Source organism: Protomyctophum bolini (assembly GCF_963924005.1).
Source record: "Protomyctophum bolini genome assembly, chromosome: 5".
Lineage (NCBI taxonomy): Eukaryota > Metazoa > Chordata > Actinopteri > Myctophiformes > Myctophidae > Protomyctophum > Protomyctophum bolini.
Window position 1 is genome coordinate 26,884,799 of NC_137866.1, and position 15,509 is coordinate 26,900,307.

The following is a 15,509-nucleotide window of genomic DNA, read 5'->3' on the forward strand; positions in this document are numbered from 1 at the left end:
TTGTCAAATGGAATGGAATGTTTGTAGGACAAAGATCTACACTAATAGCTGAATATAGGAGGGGCTAGCGCCCCTCAAAAAGAACAAAACTATTATATAAGTAAAGTAACTATGATAATTAGAGACCAAAATTAATTTGGTCTCATCTATCTATCTGTCTGCCTGATTCCCGTGTGCTTGCTGTCTCTATAGTTACTGGAAAGCTCATTCTTCATACCTGCAGCTTGCTGTGATGGCTGGGTGAGTGGTGTAGAACAGTGATACTCAACCTCACATCAGGCCCACGGGACCATTATGACTGGCCCACCAATGAAAATCTAAAAAAAAGAAGAAAAAAAAATCTGGAAAATGAAATAAAAATAAATAAATCTGAATGAAGTTATCTTTAATTACATTATTCTAAGTAATACTATTAGAGTTGTACTATTACTCGAACGAAAATAAAAGCTTGGGGGGGGGGGGGGGGGGGGGGGAGATGCAATGCAAATGAAAGACATATACTGTGTATCCCTATTCCCTGACATAATTTTATAGCTAAACGGACAGAATTCTATTTTATTTGAATGATGAAACCCAGCTGCCATTAATAGTTGGAAATGGAAATGGAAATTGCGGAAATGGAAATTGCGGAAATTGCAAATTACGAAAATTGTAATTGCGGAAATTGCGGAAATGCTGGAAATGGAAATTGCGGAAATTGCGGAAATGGAAATTGCGGAAATGGTAATTGCGGAAATGGTGGAAATGGAAATTGCGGAAATTGCGGAAATGGAAATTGCGGAAATTGCGGAAATGGTAATTGCGGAAATTGCTCTTCACTTATAGCTATCTATTTTCAGGTAGATTGTTTTATTTTACTCAGTCAGCCATATCACTACTCATTTTTTTTCATGAAAAAGGTCATAGCTGGGTAATCTATTTTCAGGCAAATTGTGTTTATTGTATTTTATTTTACTCAGCCATAACAATTTATTTTCTGTTAACCAACTTGCTGGCTGGCAGGCAGGCAGACAGCTACTCATAGACAGGCAGACAGACAGACAGCTACTCATGGAGAATTGGACAGGCAGGCAGTCAGACAGCTACTCATAGACAGGCAGACAGACAGCTACTCATGGAGAATTGGACAGGCAGGCAGACAGCTACTCATGGACAATTGGACAGGCAGGAAGGCAGACAGCTACTCATAGACAGACAGACAGCTACTCATGGACAATTGGACAGGCAGGAAGGCAGACAGACAGCTACTCATAGACAGACAGACAGCTACTCATAGACAATTGGGCAGGCAGGCAGACAGCTACTCATAGACAGACAGACAGCTACTCATGGACAATTGGACAGGCAGGAAGGCAGACAGCTACTCATAGACAGGCAGACAGACAGCTACTCATGGACAATTAGGCAGGCAGGCAGACAGCTACTCATAGACAGGCAGACAGACAGCTACTCATGGACAATTAGGCAGGCAGGCAGACAGCTACTCAGACAGGCAGACAGACAGCTACTCATGGACAATTGGACAGGCAGGCAGGCAGACAGACAGACAGCTACTCATAGACAGGCAGGCAGACAGCTACTCATAGACAGGCAGACAGTAAGACAGCTACTCATTGACAGACAGACAAATAACTACTCATGGACAGACAGACAGACAGGCAGGCAGGCAGGCAGGCAGGCAAAGAGCTACTCATGTTATGTTATTATGTTATTATAACAGCTACTCATGTTATGTGCAATAATTTGTGCAGTTATGGAAACAGCTCTTTGTGTTTATGCAAGAAAATGTAACACATTTATTTATTTACATATTGTGTGCATGCACAATGTACTTTGATACATTTTGCGAAAATAAAGCAATTGAAAGAGAGAAGTTATCAAGTATCATTAATGTCGTAATTTTATCTACTGGCCCCTGGCCCCTTGCCATTTTTGTAATGTGGCCCACAGGTAAATCTATTTGAGTATCCCTGGTGTAGAATCTAGAATGCAGTCTAAAGGCAGCAGTCAGACCTCAGAAGTCAGTCAGACCTCAGAAGATAGCACAAGAGCTATTACAAAGAGTAGCTATATTTTGCGTACACACGTCCACGTTTGAAATGAAATGAAAATGCAGATTTGGTACACTTACCCATGTCATTTCTATGTAACATAATATAGGCCTACAGTACAACAGGAAACGAATAGCCTATAATCTATGTTTTGTGATAGAGCCTGGATTGTTTATTATGCACCTGTAAGAAAGTACAAGGCAAAAGCAATAGATCTTCTAATATTGTATCTTCGTACATTCCCAGGACCCATTGGTGTGTATACTAGTGATGACCGGTCGGTGCATGGGGTTGCAACGGAACCCATAATGCAGCTGTGATTTCATCACCAGCTGGTTGTGGGGTCCGTTTCCACCCCATGTCACACAGGAGGACATTATAAACACCTGCATGTTGATGCTCTTTAATGTAACATGACCTACTTGAATATAACTTCCCCAGCTGTATCCAATGCAGAGATAGGCTACGATATGAGGTGATGTTCTTCAATGACACGTTTTCTCCCGGATTGCTAGTCACAACAAAAGGCAACCGGGAATTTCGTGTCAGCCAAGAATGACACCGACTGATAGGCTGACATCTTGGAAGAGTAAAGGAAAATCATTAAAGAAATTATAATAATTTATTCTGCATGTGCACAGCTATATTTTGAATGCTTGCTCAGTTACTTTTAGGGGCCTTATGATGACATGCTTTTTTAAGAACACCTGGCTTCAAGACTGTATTTTCACGAATGGGATTTTGTTTGGATGGAAGCCATAGGCTAGCCTTTAAAGTTTAAACCCAATATCTAATAGACAATTGACAAAAACAGCTCTTGTAATTGTTTGATTATAATAAATATAATAATTTTGAACCTACTACCTGGTCCTCTAGTCTGTTTCCTGTATATCCATCACTTGATCACTGTCACTGATGTACACAGTACATAGGCCTACATGAACCACTAAAGCTTGATTTATTTTATTCTTGATTGCAAACACTGTAGATCGGCTATTTTTTGTATAGTAGCCTATAACTCAGGCTTTAAGTGTCTGTCTGTCTTAGATTACAATATTTTAGCTATATAGGCCTATTAGAAAGTAATCATTGCTAGCTAGAGTGAAACTTGCTCACTAACTGTGGTCTCCAAGTCTCTCCAATAGTAGCCTAATTAAGAAGAAAATGCAGTTTCAGGTTGGGGTGCCAATTCCATCCAATTAGGAGAGATATCCTACGTCAGCAGGATAAAGTTACATTGGATTGGAACTTTTGGAACTGACTCACAAAAAATAAATTTGGAACACTATAAAATGTGTGATCCACCTGGAAATGCATTCTGTTTAATACTAAAGAGCTGGAGAGACAAAAAAAAGAGACCGCTCTGTTACTGAACAAACAATAGAATGCCATACATAGCAATGAGTACATGTCAGAATATAGATATATATCTTAATATACAACTTTTGTTTTAAGTAACGAAAGAAATTATCCCTTGTAGGCTAGGCTACTTTACACTACACTGCAGCACCGTTAAACTGTGATCACGGGGTGGCGCTGTTTCACACGCCTTTTAGCCTTGGTCCACAAGGAAATAGACCTCGTGAAAAACAAACATTTGCATTTTATGGTTCCGCACACAGAAATAAACCCAATGCAGTGCTTTTTTTTACACTCAATAATACGGAATCGATTGGTGAGCAGCCAGCCCTACTCCTGTGACAGAACAGGACGTGTTGATCGAGGCGTTTTTGAAAAAGAACATAGCTAGCTGTCATTACGGAAATTACTGCCATGTTTTGAACTGAAGGCATGACCACCGTTGCCTGTTAGCGAGTAAACGTGGGACGATGATGATGATGATGATGGACAAAATCGACGACGAGCCTCCGTCGCCTTTTCGGATCACGCCGACCGTCCGGGCGCTCAGCTCCGCACTCCGAGGCAAGCGAGAGAATGTGTCCGACGACGACGGTCGAGACGCCGGGGACAGGGTCTCCGGCGAGCCGGAGAAGCTCTGGTTCAAGGAGAGCAGTGCGAAGAACCTCCGGAACAGGGACTTCTTGTCACCGACCACAATGTTGAACACGCTCTATGCGGACGGCCAGGTGGGTTTGGTTGGTTGGTGGTTTTGACTTTAAAGCAAATTGAATCTGATGTGTTTTATATGTATAGTATTTTGTGCTCGAATCGCTCGAATGCAGAGATTAGTACCGCTTGAGCAAGAAAAATAAACAGCATTGCCATTGACAGCATGTCTTCTACGTTTGACAGGTTGAAATGTGGGACTACTAGATAGAACTCATTTATTTTACAACATCATAATTCACGAATGAACAACAAACCGCCTATACTTAGGTGAATGAAATTATTAAATAGAGTACATTCCGGAGTAGCATAAATAATCCCTACATGACTTTGTGGTCGGACGGGTCCCTGAAATGAAATGACCCCATCATGAATGATCAAACATAAAGCCTGCGGCAGCAATTAGGAAGCCCTGGCTGCCAGATGCAATATGGGTCACAGACACACACACACACACACACACACACACACACACACACACACACACACACATATTACACATTACACAGCTGCCTGCAAGCCTGGAGAGGAGAGCTGTGTTATGTCGCTACTCTGATGCATTTAAATTGAATGGGACAAATATACTTTTTATTTGATGTGATTTTCAAGAGACTGTCATGAAAACGTTAAGCAAATGTTCAATAATTAGGCAAATATCTGTATACATAAGCCTGCGTGCTATTATATTTCATTTTCAGCCCTCATCTAGGCTTATTTCTACAATTTGTACACAGGCCTCTGTACTGCACGTTTGTATCCGACTGTCCTTTTATTCTTGTGTACATAGGGTGACTATAGATGGTGTTCATTTGAGGGACAGAAGTATCACTTGTGTGGGGCGGAGTAGCAACTTATTACTTAAAACCTTTGATTCTAACATGTAAACAAAATTAAATAAGAAGGTTCTTATATCCATTCTGGAAAGTTATGCAAATTCTGGCATATTTTCATATAATGCTCAGATTAGGAGACCAAATTTTGAGCTCTCGCTCATGGACTTCCGACTTATTTTGGTATTGCCATTAACACCTGAATGCAGCCTGACTACTGACCAGTAATGTAAACCAACCAGAATCTCAACTGAGAATACAGGTTCTGTTTCAAGCTCCGTCTATAAAGAGACACAATTTGGCCATGCAGTTCAAACCTGTCACCCTGCATTGCAGAGCCACTATTTCATAGACTTCATAGACAAGCACTTACCTGTTGTTGTTCTGTAGCTGCTGATGCCCTTTTAGGATGACCAGAATCAAATCCAAACTGTTCATTTGAGGGACAGAAGTATTTGTGTGGAACCGGGGGGACGGGGCGGCGTGGAACATGGTCTCAATTTGTGGGACGCCTGAAAAGTCCTGGCAATGAGGGCCTGTCCCACGCAAAGGGGGACATCTGGTCACCCTACACAGTGTACAGTGTACTTTTATTGTTATATGACAGATGGGCCATTTGCCCAAAGTATTTTTTTAGAGGGAGAGTAGGGAGAGTGTGCAACTTACAAAGTGTAGCCTAAAGTTTTAAATGCATACGAATAACATGGATTACAGGTTTCACTATCCACTGTTATCTCCCAACAAAGATCTTCCTGCCATTAAATATTTTCAAAAGGGGGTCTGTGGCCTTATCCCTTAGGCCAGTGGTTCTCAAAGTGGGGTCCGGCTAGATGATAATTAGGAACCAAATGGACCCTTATGGGTCTGTAACTCAGAGAATGTACAAATGGAATTGGTTCCGTTTTTGTACTCAGAGTTACATCAACATTCATGTTACACTAGCCTGTATTGGGGGTCCCAGAGATAGAAATGCCATTAAATAGGAGGCCGTAGCCTAATTCAGGTCAAAGTCAAAAGTCAAAGTCGTACTATTAGTCACACGTTACCGCAGTGAAATTTGTTCTCCGCATTCGACCCATCTCTTGGAGCGGTGAGCCTCAGCCAAGGAGCGGTGAGCTGCAGCCATGCTGCGCTTGGGAATCAACCATTTTTAGATGGGCGTTGGCGGCCAATTACATATAATTCTGGTCGGTCCTTGACATGAAATAGTTTGAGAACCACTGACATAGAAACATAGTATTCTCTAAAAACTGTCATGTTTTAGAAGACATTTGTACATTGTTTTGTCCACCCCAGGTCCCTCCAGCAGTGATGTCCAAGGTCCTCTCTCTCCGAGGCAGCGGGGTCCTTCCCGTGGCCGGGGGGGAGCTGAAGGGAGAGGGCCTGATGGTGAGGCTGGACAGGGCTGCATGCTTCAGGGCCATCCTGGCAGGCGGAGCTACAGCATACCTGAAGCCCGCCACCTCGTGCCAGCGGCAGGGCGGCGTGGTGCTCAACTGCCCCGCGCTGCATCCCAAACCGCACGCGCCCTGCCCCGAGACGCTGACCCTGGGCCAGCTTAGAACTGTTCTGCTTGCTGACCACATGGGGGCACTTCTGAGAAGACAGGGGTGAGTGTCAAAGAGAGACTAGTAATAACAGTCTATTCCAGTGGTTCCCAAACGTTTTCATGTAGACCCCCATTTGAAGAGATATGCCAGATAACTGCTAGAGATAGGCTCTAGCAGTGATTCTCAACCCGTTTAATTTCAAGGGACCCCCAGTTGGACATGCATTAGGCTACGGAGTACGGACCCCCATTTAATGGCATTTCTATCTCTGAGACCCACATTTTTATTGTAAAATCAATGTTAATTTAACTCAGAGTGTACAAATGGAACCGTTGCATTTGTATCCATTTGGTTACAAACTATCATTTGGCTGGGGACCCCCTGGAACTCCCTCAAGGACCCCTGGGGGTCCCGGATCACACTTTGGGAACCACTGGTCTATAACTACTGTAGGGAATATACTGGTATATTTAAAAAGAAAGTGAGGGGCGCTCTTGTCATCATACATCATCACATTCCGGCCAATCACAATTGTCTTGTCTGTCCTCACTTTTTATCCTCAATACATACTTTGCTCAGCCAATCAAATCATCTCTATGGGGTGCACACTGCTCAGCCAATCAAATCATCGCTATGGGTTGCACACTGCTCAGCCAATCAAATCATCGCTATGGGGTGCTCACTGCTCAGCCAATCAAATCATCGCTATGGGGTGCTCACTGCTCAGCCAATCAAATCATCGCTATGCTGGGCATAGGAGGGGCCAACGTCCCTCAAAAACTAAAAATAAATACATTTGACACTTAGAAAGAAGTCACAAGGCAAATATGACCTGACCAATCAAAGCTCATGAATACGTAAATACACATAAACAGACACCCATAACACAGTGGCAGCACAATACAACACATTTACCAATAAATAGTACACACACACACTGTGTGTACTACCTATAATAGAATCAAACTAAACCAGTGCTTGTCTGACTGTTACAGCTTCACAGTGTCCTACTGCCCCGTGCTCCCCGAGCACAGCGACATCGTCGGCTTCCTCCGAACGCTCGGCATCGATTGGCCGACCGTCCCCACCAACTGGACCAATGAGGACCGGGAGGAAAAGATGCGGGACGCGCTGGAGAAGTCATCGTACCGAGAGAGGGAAATAGACAGAGGCAGGAGAACGAGTGGCGGAGGAGGAGGAAGGACGAGAGAGGAGGAGGAGGAGGAGGAGGAGGAGGAGGAAGGAGAGGACGAGGCCGCGCTCAGAGTCAACCTGAAACAAGTGTTCCAGGAGGAAGGGTTGCTAGGGTACGACCCCAGCCTTGGTACCTGTACGGGTGAGTTGAGGCAGGGTAGGGTTTGGGGTCAGTGTGGATTTCAGAAAATAAGATGAAAAATGTTTGTCGACTACCTTTTTCCACTGACGAAAACTAAATGAAAAACTAAGCTCTATGGTGACTAGTAACTAAAGTTTTCAAATAACTGTAGTGGAGTAAAAGTACAAATTTTGGCTCTGAGATGTAGTGGACTGGAAGTAAAAGTACTGGAAATTGGAAATACTCAAGTAAAGTACAAATACCTCAAAATTGTACACAAGTACAGTACTTAAGTAAGAGTACTTAGTTACTTTCCACCACTGCTTACTACACTGGCCTAGTGATCTGTTGATGTCTCTTCCAGTGCACAGAGACAGCGTGTCCCACCTGGCCCAACTGGACAGAGCTACAACCGATTACACGGTAAGACACCGCACGCACGCACACACACACACACACACACACCAGCAGAAGAAGAATGTCTCATTTTACCCTCTACTTCTCCTCTTTAGGTATCTGCAGTCACAACAGTGCATGTGACATCCTGCCAAGATGAGTTCCGTCAGCAGCAGATAGCCATGCTGTGGAGAGCTAGCGGTGCCACACACACACAGGTAACAGGAAGTCACACACTCGGGTAGGAAATGAAAGCGGTGTGGCCTGTCTCTGTCTGAGTAAAGGCACATGTTCACTTCTTGCACTTAACGGCAAGCCTTTTGGGCCGGTGCAACCAGTGGGGCCTGAGTAGAGGCACGAGTTAGCTTCTTGCACTTAAGGGTTAAGAATTATTTAATTTTTAATACATAGTATAAAATAAATAACTAAGAGGGAACTAAAGAGAGCTAAAAATAGTCCCCACTTGGGGCATGGTGGCAATGGAATTCCTTCCGTGGTCTGTTATCTGTGTTTTTCCTCATATTGAGACAAGGTACACAAACTGCTTGGTACAAACCTCAAAGTAGTTTTATGTTATTTTTCCACCGTGCCATATTAGTGCTTGTTACTGTGCAAAAAAGTATTTAAGGCTTTTCTATTGTAGCTAAATCATTTGAGACTTTTTTGTTGTGACATATTTACATTATGAGCTCATTTTCTGACCAATTTAAGGATTCTAAAAATCATGTTAATAGTTTAATACATGGTGTAACTGTCAACGAAAATAAATAATTTGTGACTATTTACAAATTACTATTAATATTTGTTCGAGCTTTAACATTACGGTTAAAGTGCATATGTGAAAACGGCTTATGGAAACACACACATGCACACTGTTCAGGCGGACTCACAAAGGTAGCGTGCGTGCGTGCGCACACACGCGCACACACACACACACACACACACACACACACACACACACACACACACACACACACACGTCACACATTCACACAGTTAACTCATCTATTTTAACCAAATATTTCTCTCCAGAGACATCTGGTATGTGGACCAGTGAAGACTCCTGGTTCACAACTCACTGCAGCCCAATACCTCCAGTAAGATTTCTCTTCTCTTCTCTTCTCTTCTCTTCTCTTCTCTTCTCTTCTCTTCTCTTCTCTTCTCTTCTCTTCTCAAGACAGGGCAAAGGCTATAACAACCTGATTACCGGGTGTGCCAAACTTGTTGTTTCTAATATGATATTTTACGTAGAATCTAATTCTGCTTGGGACATTTTTGTATTGCGCATAGTTAATGAGATAATTTGCATATTAGACACATTAGCTGATGAACTACACATCTGTCTGTCTTGTTTTCTGGGGGGACAGTTCTTTCTCCAATCAGTTTAGCTTTTCAATTAAACACATTTTAATATTGGTTCATCAAAATGATGCAAGTATTGCACAGAACCATATTTAGGCAAATATCTGCTTTGTTGTGTTGTGTTCATCAATAGAATAATTCATATATTACCAATACATTTAAAGAATGACCTCGTTTGCATAATTGGTTTTCTAATCTGACTTTAAAACCTAATTTCACATAAATATGTATTATATTTGATCAAATGTGAATATTTTGTGCCCTAAAAATATTACTATGTCAACCTATTGCCATATTATACATACATATATATATTATATCTTTATTTCAGCTAATGTGTCTAATATGCAAATTATTTCATTAACTATGCGTGATACAAAAATGTCCAAATCAGAATTAGATTCTACATGAAAAATCAGGTAATCAGGTTGTTATAGCCTTTGCCCAGCTTCTCTTCTCTTCTCTTCTCTTCTCTTCTCTTCTCTTCTCTTCTCTTCTCTTCTCTTCTCTTCTCTTCTCTTCTCTTCTCTTCTCTTCTAGACTAGAGGTACTAGAAATTTATATTGAACTCATTGATGCATTTTTACATTTTTAATTTACATAATGTTTTTGCTGGTGAAAACCGATTAAATAATCTGTATTATGTTGAGACCGTTCCGATACCGATGTGGCATTTTTATGGCCCATTCCGATTATGCTACTGATTATATCGCGCATCACTAGTTTTAAGCAATTTCAAATTGATGATACTAGGTTGTTGTTTTTTCAGCATTGACTCTGTTTTCCAGGTTGAGAAGAGTTCAAATGAAGGAGGCCTCAGAGATGAAATATGGAGATCAAGTGGAAGGTGTGTGTGTGTGTTCCAATCAACTCTGTTGACATGGCAATAAAGTATTGAATCGTGTGTGTGTGTGTATGTGTGTGTGTGTGTGTGTGTGTGTGTGTGTGTGTGTGTGTGTGTGTGTGTGTGTGTGTGTGTGTGTGTGTGTGTGTGTGTGTGTGTGTGTGTGTGTGTGTGTGTGTGTGTGTGTGTGTGTGTGTGTGTGTGTGTGTGTGTGTGTGTGTGTAAACAATCAGAAATGTGAATAAAAACAAGAAAAGGACATCAAATTGCAGAGGCTATACAGAGTACATAAAAAAAACACAAAACCATTTGAAGAATGTCAAATCAGACGGAGATGCAATATATTACGCAGTGAAGTGCGAGGGAAATGTTCAAAGAACGTTTATCACTGTGTGTGTGGGTGTGATGTGACAGCAACTGATGTGAAATGTCATCCGTTTCCTCAGGTCAGACATGGGATGACATCATCAGGGTCATGACCTCTTCCACCGTCAGATTTGAGCTATTATCAACGGTTCACACCAGCCCTGTGAGTTCCCCTACAGCACTGTGTGTGCGTGCTTGTGTGCGTTGGTGAGTGCGTGCGTGCACAATGGTTGAACATATGTGGGTTGCATGTATGTATGTATGTATGATCATGTTATTTCTTGCATGTAGTGCATGCACACACGCACGCATGCACAGACTGTTTATGTGATGTCTAAGTGTGTCATATTGGTGGTGAAGTGACTATCTTCCACTTGTAATGTAGTTGACATTGAACTCAATACCCTGAGTGATGTGATCAGATGAGTCAGAGTGATTGACAGACAGCTGTCTCCTTCCTCAGGTCACATTGGATGTCCACAAAGAAGGAGGCGTGTCCACCAAAGGCCCGAGGGGCGGGGCGTTTGTCATGTATAACTGTGCCAGACTACACACTCTGTTTGACAGCTATGAGAGAGGAGTGGAGAAAGGTGAGCGTGCAACAAACAAAACAAAACATAATATAAAGTGTGTGCTAAAGTCAAAATAATGTTCCAACAAAAATGTTCAATATATGAAACAATCGGCGTACATTATCCGACCCTTGTCTTTTTTAATAAACCCCGTTTGATCTGGATGAATTATTTTTGGTAAAACAAGTTCCAGTCTGGTTGCAATCATTTTAGAAATAACTTTGTAATCTGCATTTAAAAGACTCAAAGGTCTATAGGAGCCACATTGTTGTCTATCTTTCCCAGGTTTAGGCAGTAATGTTATAGTTGCCAGTTCTAGAGTTGGGGGTAGAGCCTGACCATCCAGTGCTTCCTTAATCATATTTGTCAAAGGAGGCAGCAATTTGTCTGCAAATGATTTGTAATATTCAATCGGAAATCCATCTGGACCAGGGGCTTAGCCAGGAGAACCTCCCCCTCAGTTACATCAGCATCTAAGCATTCTTTATCTTCTATATTGATCTGAGGGAGAGGTAGGCCCTCCAGAAACTGCTCCGCAGCAAATTGTTGTTATGATCAGATTTATATAATGTTTGATAAAAGCGTTTGAATTCAGGTTCCAACAAATATTATTTCAAAATGTTGTTTTATGTTTCCATAGGACTGTACCCCGAGATACCTGAAGAAACTCAGCTAGACTTCTCTTCTCTCAAAGAAGAGGTAAAGTTCTGCTCTGTTCTTCTCTTCTATTCCTTAAAATGAAATTTAAACTAATAAAACTTATTTGCATTGATCTTCTATAAATGAATCTCTGCCTGTGGTCTGTTACAACTGATATCTGGCTTCTGTGTGTTTTGCGGGTTTTTCTTTTACTTGACAGGGGGAGTGGCTTCTCCTCTTCAATTACCTCATTCCATTCTCTGAGCTCCTGGACCAATCAGGGCAAGCCCTCGACTGTGAGGGGGGAGGAGCCAGGCTCAACATTAAGACTGAACAGGTCAGAATAATTAAATAACATTTTAATGTACAATAATAATCATTAAGTATATATTTTTTATTATTGTGGCATATTGTGATACCAGGGATACCGGTGTTAACACTCTTGACCATGACTGCTTGTACTACGCTGTATTATATTAAAGCAATAAGCCATAAGGGGTCAAAGGTTACCGGGTATTTTATAATGGCTGAGAGACGTAGTGAGACACGACGCGATGCGGAGTGTCTCGGCACACCAGTCTCTGTGACGGGGGAATAGGAGACACTTGATGTCAAGGACGCCCGGAGCCTCACATTCACAGTCATATGAGCGCGGGCGGTCTGGGTTTGTAAGGCAATCAAGTGCTCCCCTGTTCAGCTACAGAGCTGCAGGATCAATGTAACACACCTGGTAATGATATAAAGTGATTGGAGGTGTAGATTATCGTGAGATTTACTACGTGGTCTAATCAGAAACCAGAAACCAAAGTATAGGGACTAACCGTTTTATAATATTATATATAAAAGTTTTTTGTATTGTCTGTATTACAGGTTTGTAAATTCTTGGTGTCTCTCAGTAAAGACTTCAGCTCCTACTACAACAGAGTCCATGTACTGGGGGTGAGCGCACACACACACACACGCGCACGCGCGCGCACACACACACACACACACACACACACACACACACACACACACACACACACACACACACACACACACACACACACACGTGCGCACACACACATAAACGTTACTGCTCTTGTGTTCCTGTAATGTTCTCTACCATATGGTACAGACTGTGTTAATAGCCCATTGACCAGTCTGGTGACTTGTTATTGCTGACACAATGTGATTATAGCCATCATTGGAAAAACACCAGTTCAGTATGCGTTTAGCTACCCTGATGTTATATTTCTCTCTCTCTCTCTCTCGCTCTCGCTGTAGGAGCCATTGCCTCACCTCTTCAATCAGATGTTTTGTCGTCTCTACCTGTTAAGAGCATTGAGAGAACTCTACCACAGCGCGCTGGAAACACTTAACCTGCCCCCCATCAGACAGCTATAGCCCCCACACTGTCCGGCCACATCACCTGCCCCTATCAGACAGCCACAGTCCGAGCCCCCACTGTCTGCACATGCTGCTATTTGGCAACCGTAGCAGGTTCACACACTTAATTAAGCCTGTCCCCCGATCCTACCACGGCAGTCTAGGCCCCACTCACTGTCTTCACATGCCCCCTATTTAGCAAGTATAGCCCTCACAAATATAACATGTTTAGTCTTGCTATTATGTGGCTATGACTGTAATGCTCCCAACGTGATTTGTAATTTGAACGTGCCCTTTGCTCCATTTGGCAGCTATACTTGTAGCCCCCCCCCAAAAAAAACAAACAAATGCCCATGCACAGTAAAGTCCTCCGTTTTTTGCAACTGAGACGAGGGTGTAAAAACGGAAGTGGCCCAAATGGACCTCTACGTCCAAATCCGGGGTTAATTTAACAATGAGGATTTTTACTCGATATGCTTAAAAATAATTAGCCTTTTAATCTCATACTTTGTCTATTTATGCTTGTACTGCTGCGCAGATATCCTATATAACCCCAAGTCTGCATCCCATAACCCCAAACCTTTACTAAATATACATTTCCAAACTAAAGGATAAACGTGCCAAAACCCCATCGCTATCTGAACCTTATAACTAACTTATTCCCCGGTAGTTCTGCAAATCCTAATGACACCATTACAGTGTTTATAAGTATTTTCAAACGGTCTTATTATTGTCTTAATCATTTCCCTGAGATGATAATAATTTCCCTAGTCTCTCACAGCGTATTACTGTCACTGCCTGAGGATCAAATAGTAGTTTTTAACGAGCCCATTTCCAGTGTGTTGTGCACCTTAAATTGACTGGCACATAGTATATTTATTGTTGGATGAAAGGAGTATTGTACAGACTCTGAAATCCTTATCTCAGTCTCAATGTGTCTGTTTTGCCACTATACATTTTTTGCTAAAAGAGAAATGGGTGTTCGCTCTCTGTCAACGGGTGCAAGTAATCAAATGGCAGGTGTTCACAATGATAGAAAGCGTGAGTCCGTTGCACCCATGGGAACATTGGTGACATGTGTTTTAAAAGGAAGTAAAAAGCATGCAGGCTTCAGAATTAATGTTATTCTTTTTTTTAAGGCATAGTCACACATACATGCCTGAAACGGATGTTAACTTCTGCATTCAAAAGCGCGCGCGCAGCTGTGGTTTAACACAGAGCGCTCATTCATGAATCGATTCAGGCGCGTTCATGGAGTTGGTAGCACTTCCGCATTTTCAAATCAAGTCAAGAAAAATGCGGAAGTAGAGCCTCCTGGGTGCTGCTTCCATTGAAATGAATTGCTGGGGGCGGGGCGGGGCAGTCCGCCCTCTAGTTTATATACAGTATAACTCTATGCATGGAACGGGCAACTTTGACCAGGTGTCAGTCATTAGGATAGAAGCGTGTGGCTGACCCAAATTGGTGAGCTTTAAGCTTGTAGTTTTCCTTCAGTGAGCCAACCATTCCGACATGAGTTGGTTGGTTCCCCCACGCGCGCAGCGTGTCACTTCTGGCACTGTGCCCACCTATCAGCAAGACAACATGTGCGTAATTGATGCGTTATGTGCCTCGGCATGCCTCTGCAATTCTCCTTCAGACACGTATGTGTGCCTCAGTCTGGGGCGGGGAAGGCTTTGTCAGGATATGTAACCAGACCGTGCGGGGTACACCCGTTTCCACTAGGCCTGTGTGTCGGGAACATGCAAATAAAACATTTTAATGAGACGTTCAGCTATGTGCTCTCGTGTCTTTATTCATATAAGATACCCAAGGAAGGCAATACGACCAAAACCCTGTCTCATTAAAATGTTGTTCTGTACGTGTTGTAAGACCGTGTGAGACCTTTTTTTCTTTTCCACACGTTTTTTTCTGAACACCCGTCATCAACAGGGACACGTACCCTCCTCCTTAACACACAGGTATTCATTAATGCATCCATCAGTGATAATGTGCTTGGGGCCGGTTGTCATATCGCTTGGAAATGCATGAAACGGCGGCATGAGGCTAACATTAAATTGCTCTTTTTGACTGCATTGTCATTGAGCGGTTGAATTAACGTTTAAATGTCACTTGTTGTCACACACTTGAGAGGAATTGTTCAAATCAA

The 15,509-nt window shown here is 42.5% G+C and overlaps 1 protein-coding gene across 1 annotated transcript; it reads left to right on the top strand.

The window, feature by feature from the left end:
- Positions 1-3,676: 3,676 nt before the first annotated feature.
- Positions 3,677-15,191, top strand: dalrd3 (DALR anticodon binding domain containing 3). Its single transcript, XM_080763362.1, is given in 15 exon segments — positions 3,677-4,138; positions 6,245-6,558; positions 7,494-7,698; positions 7,701-7,726; positions 7,728-7,834; positions 8,178-8,236; positions 8,326-8,427; positions 9,242-9,306; positions 10,360-10,418; positions 10,862-10,944; positions 11,245-11,371; positions 11,994-12,052; positions 12,213-12,329; positions 12,863-12,931; positions 13,259-15,191. Coding segments are annotated over 15 exon segments (1,770 nt in total). The 5' UTR covers positions 3,677-3,880; the 3' UTR covers positions 13,379-15,191.
- Positions 15,192-15,509: the final 318 nt, after the last annotated feature.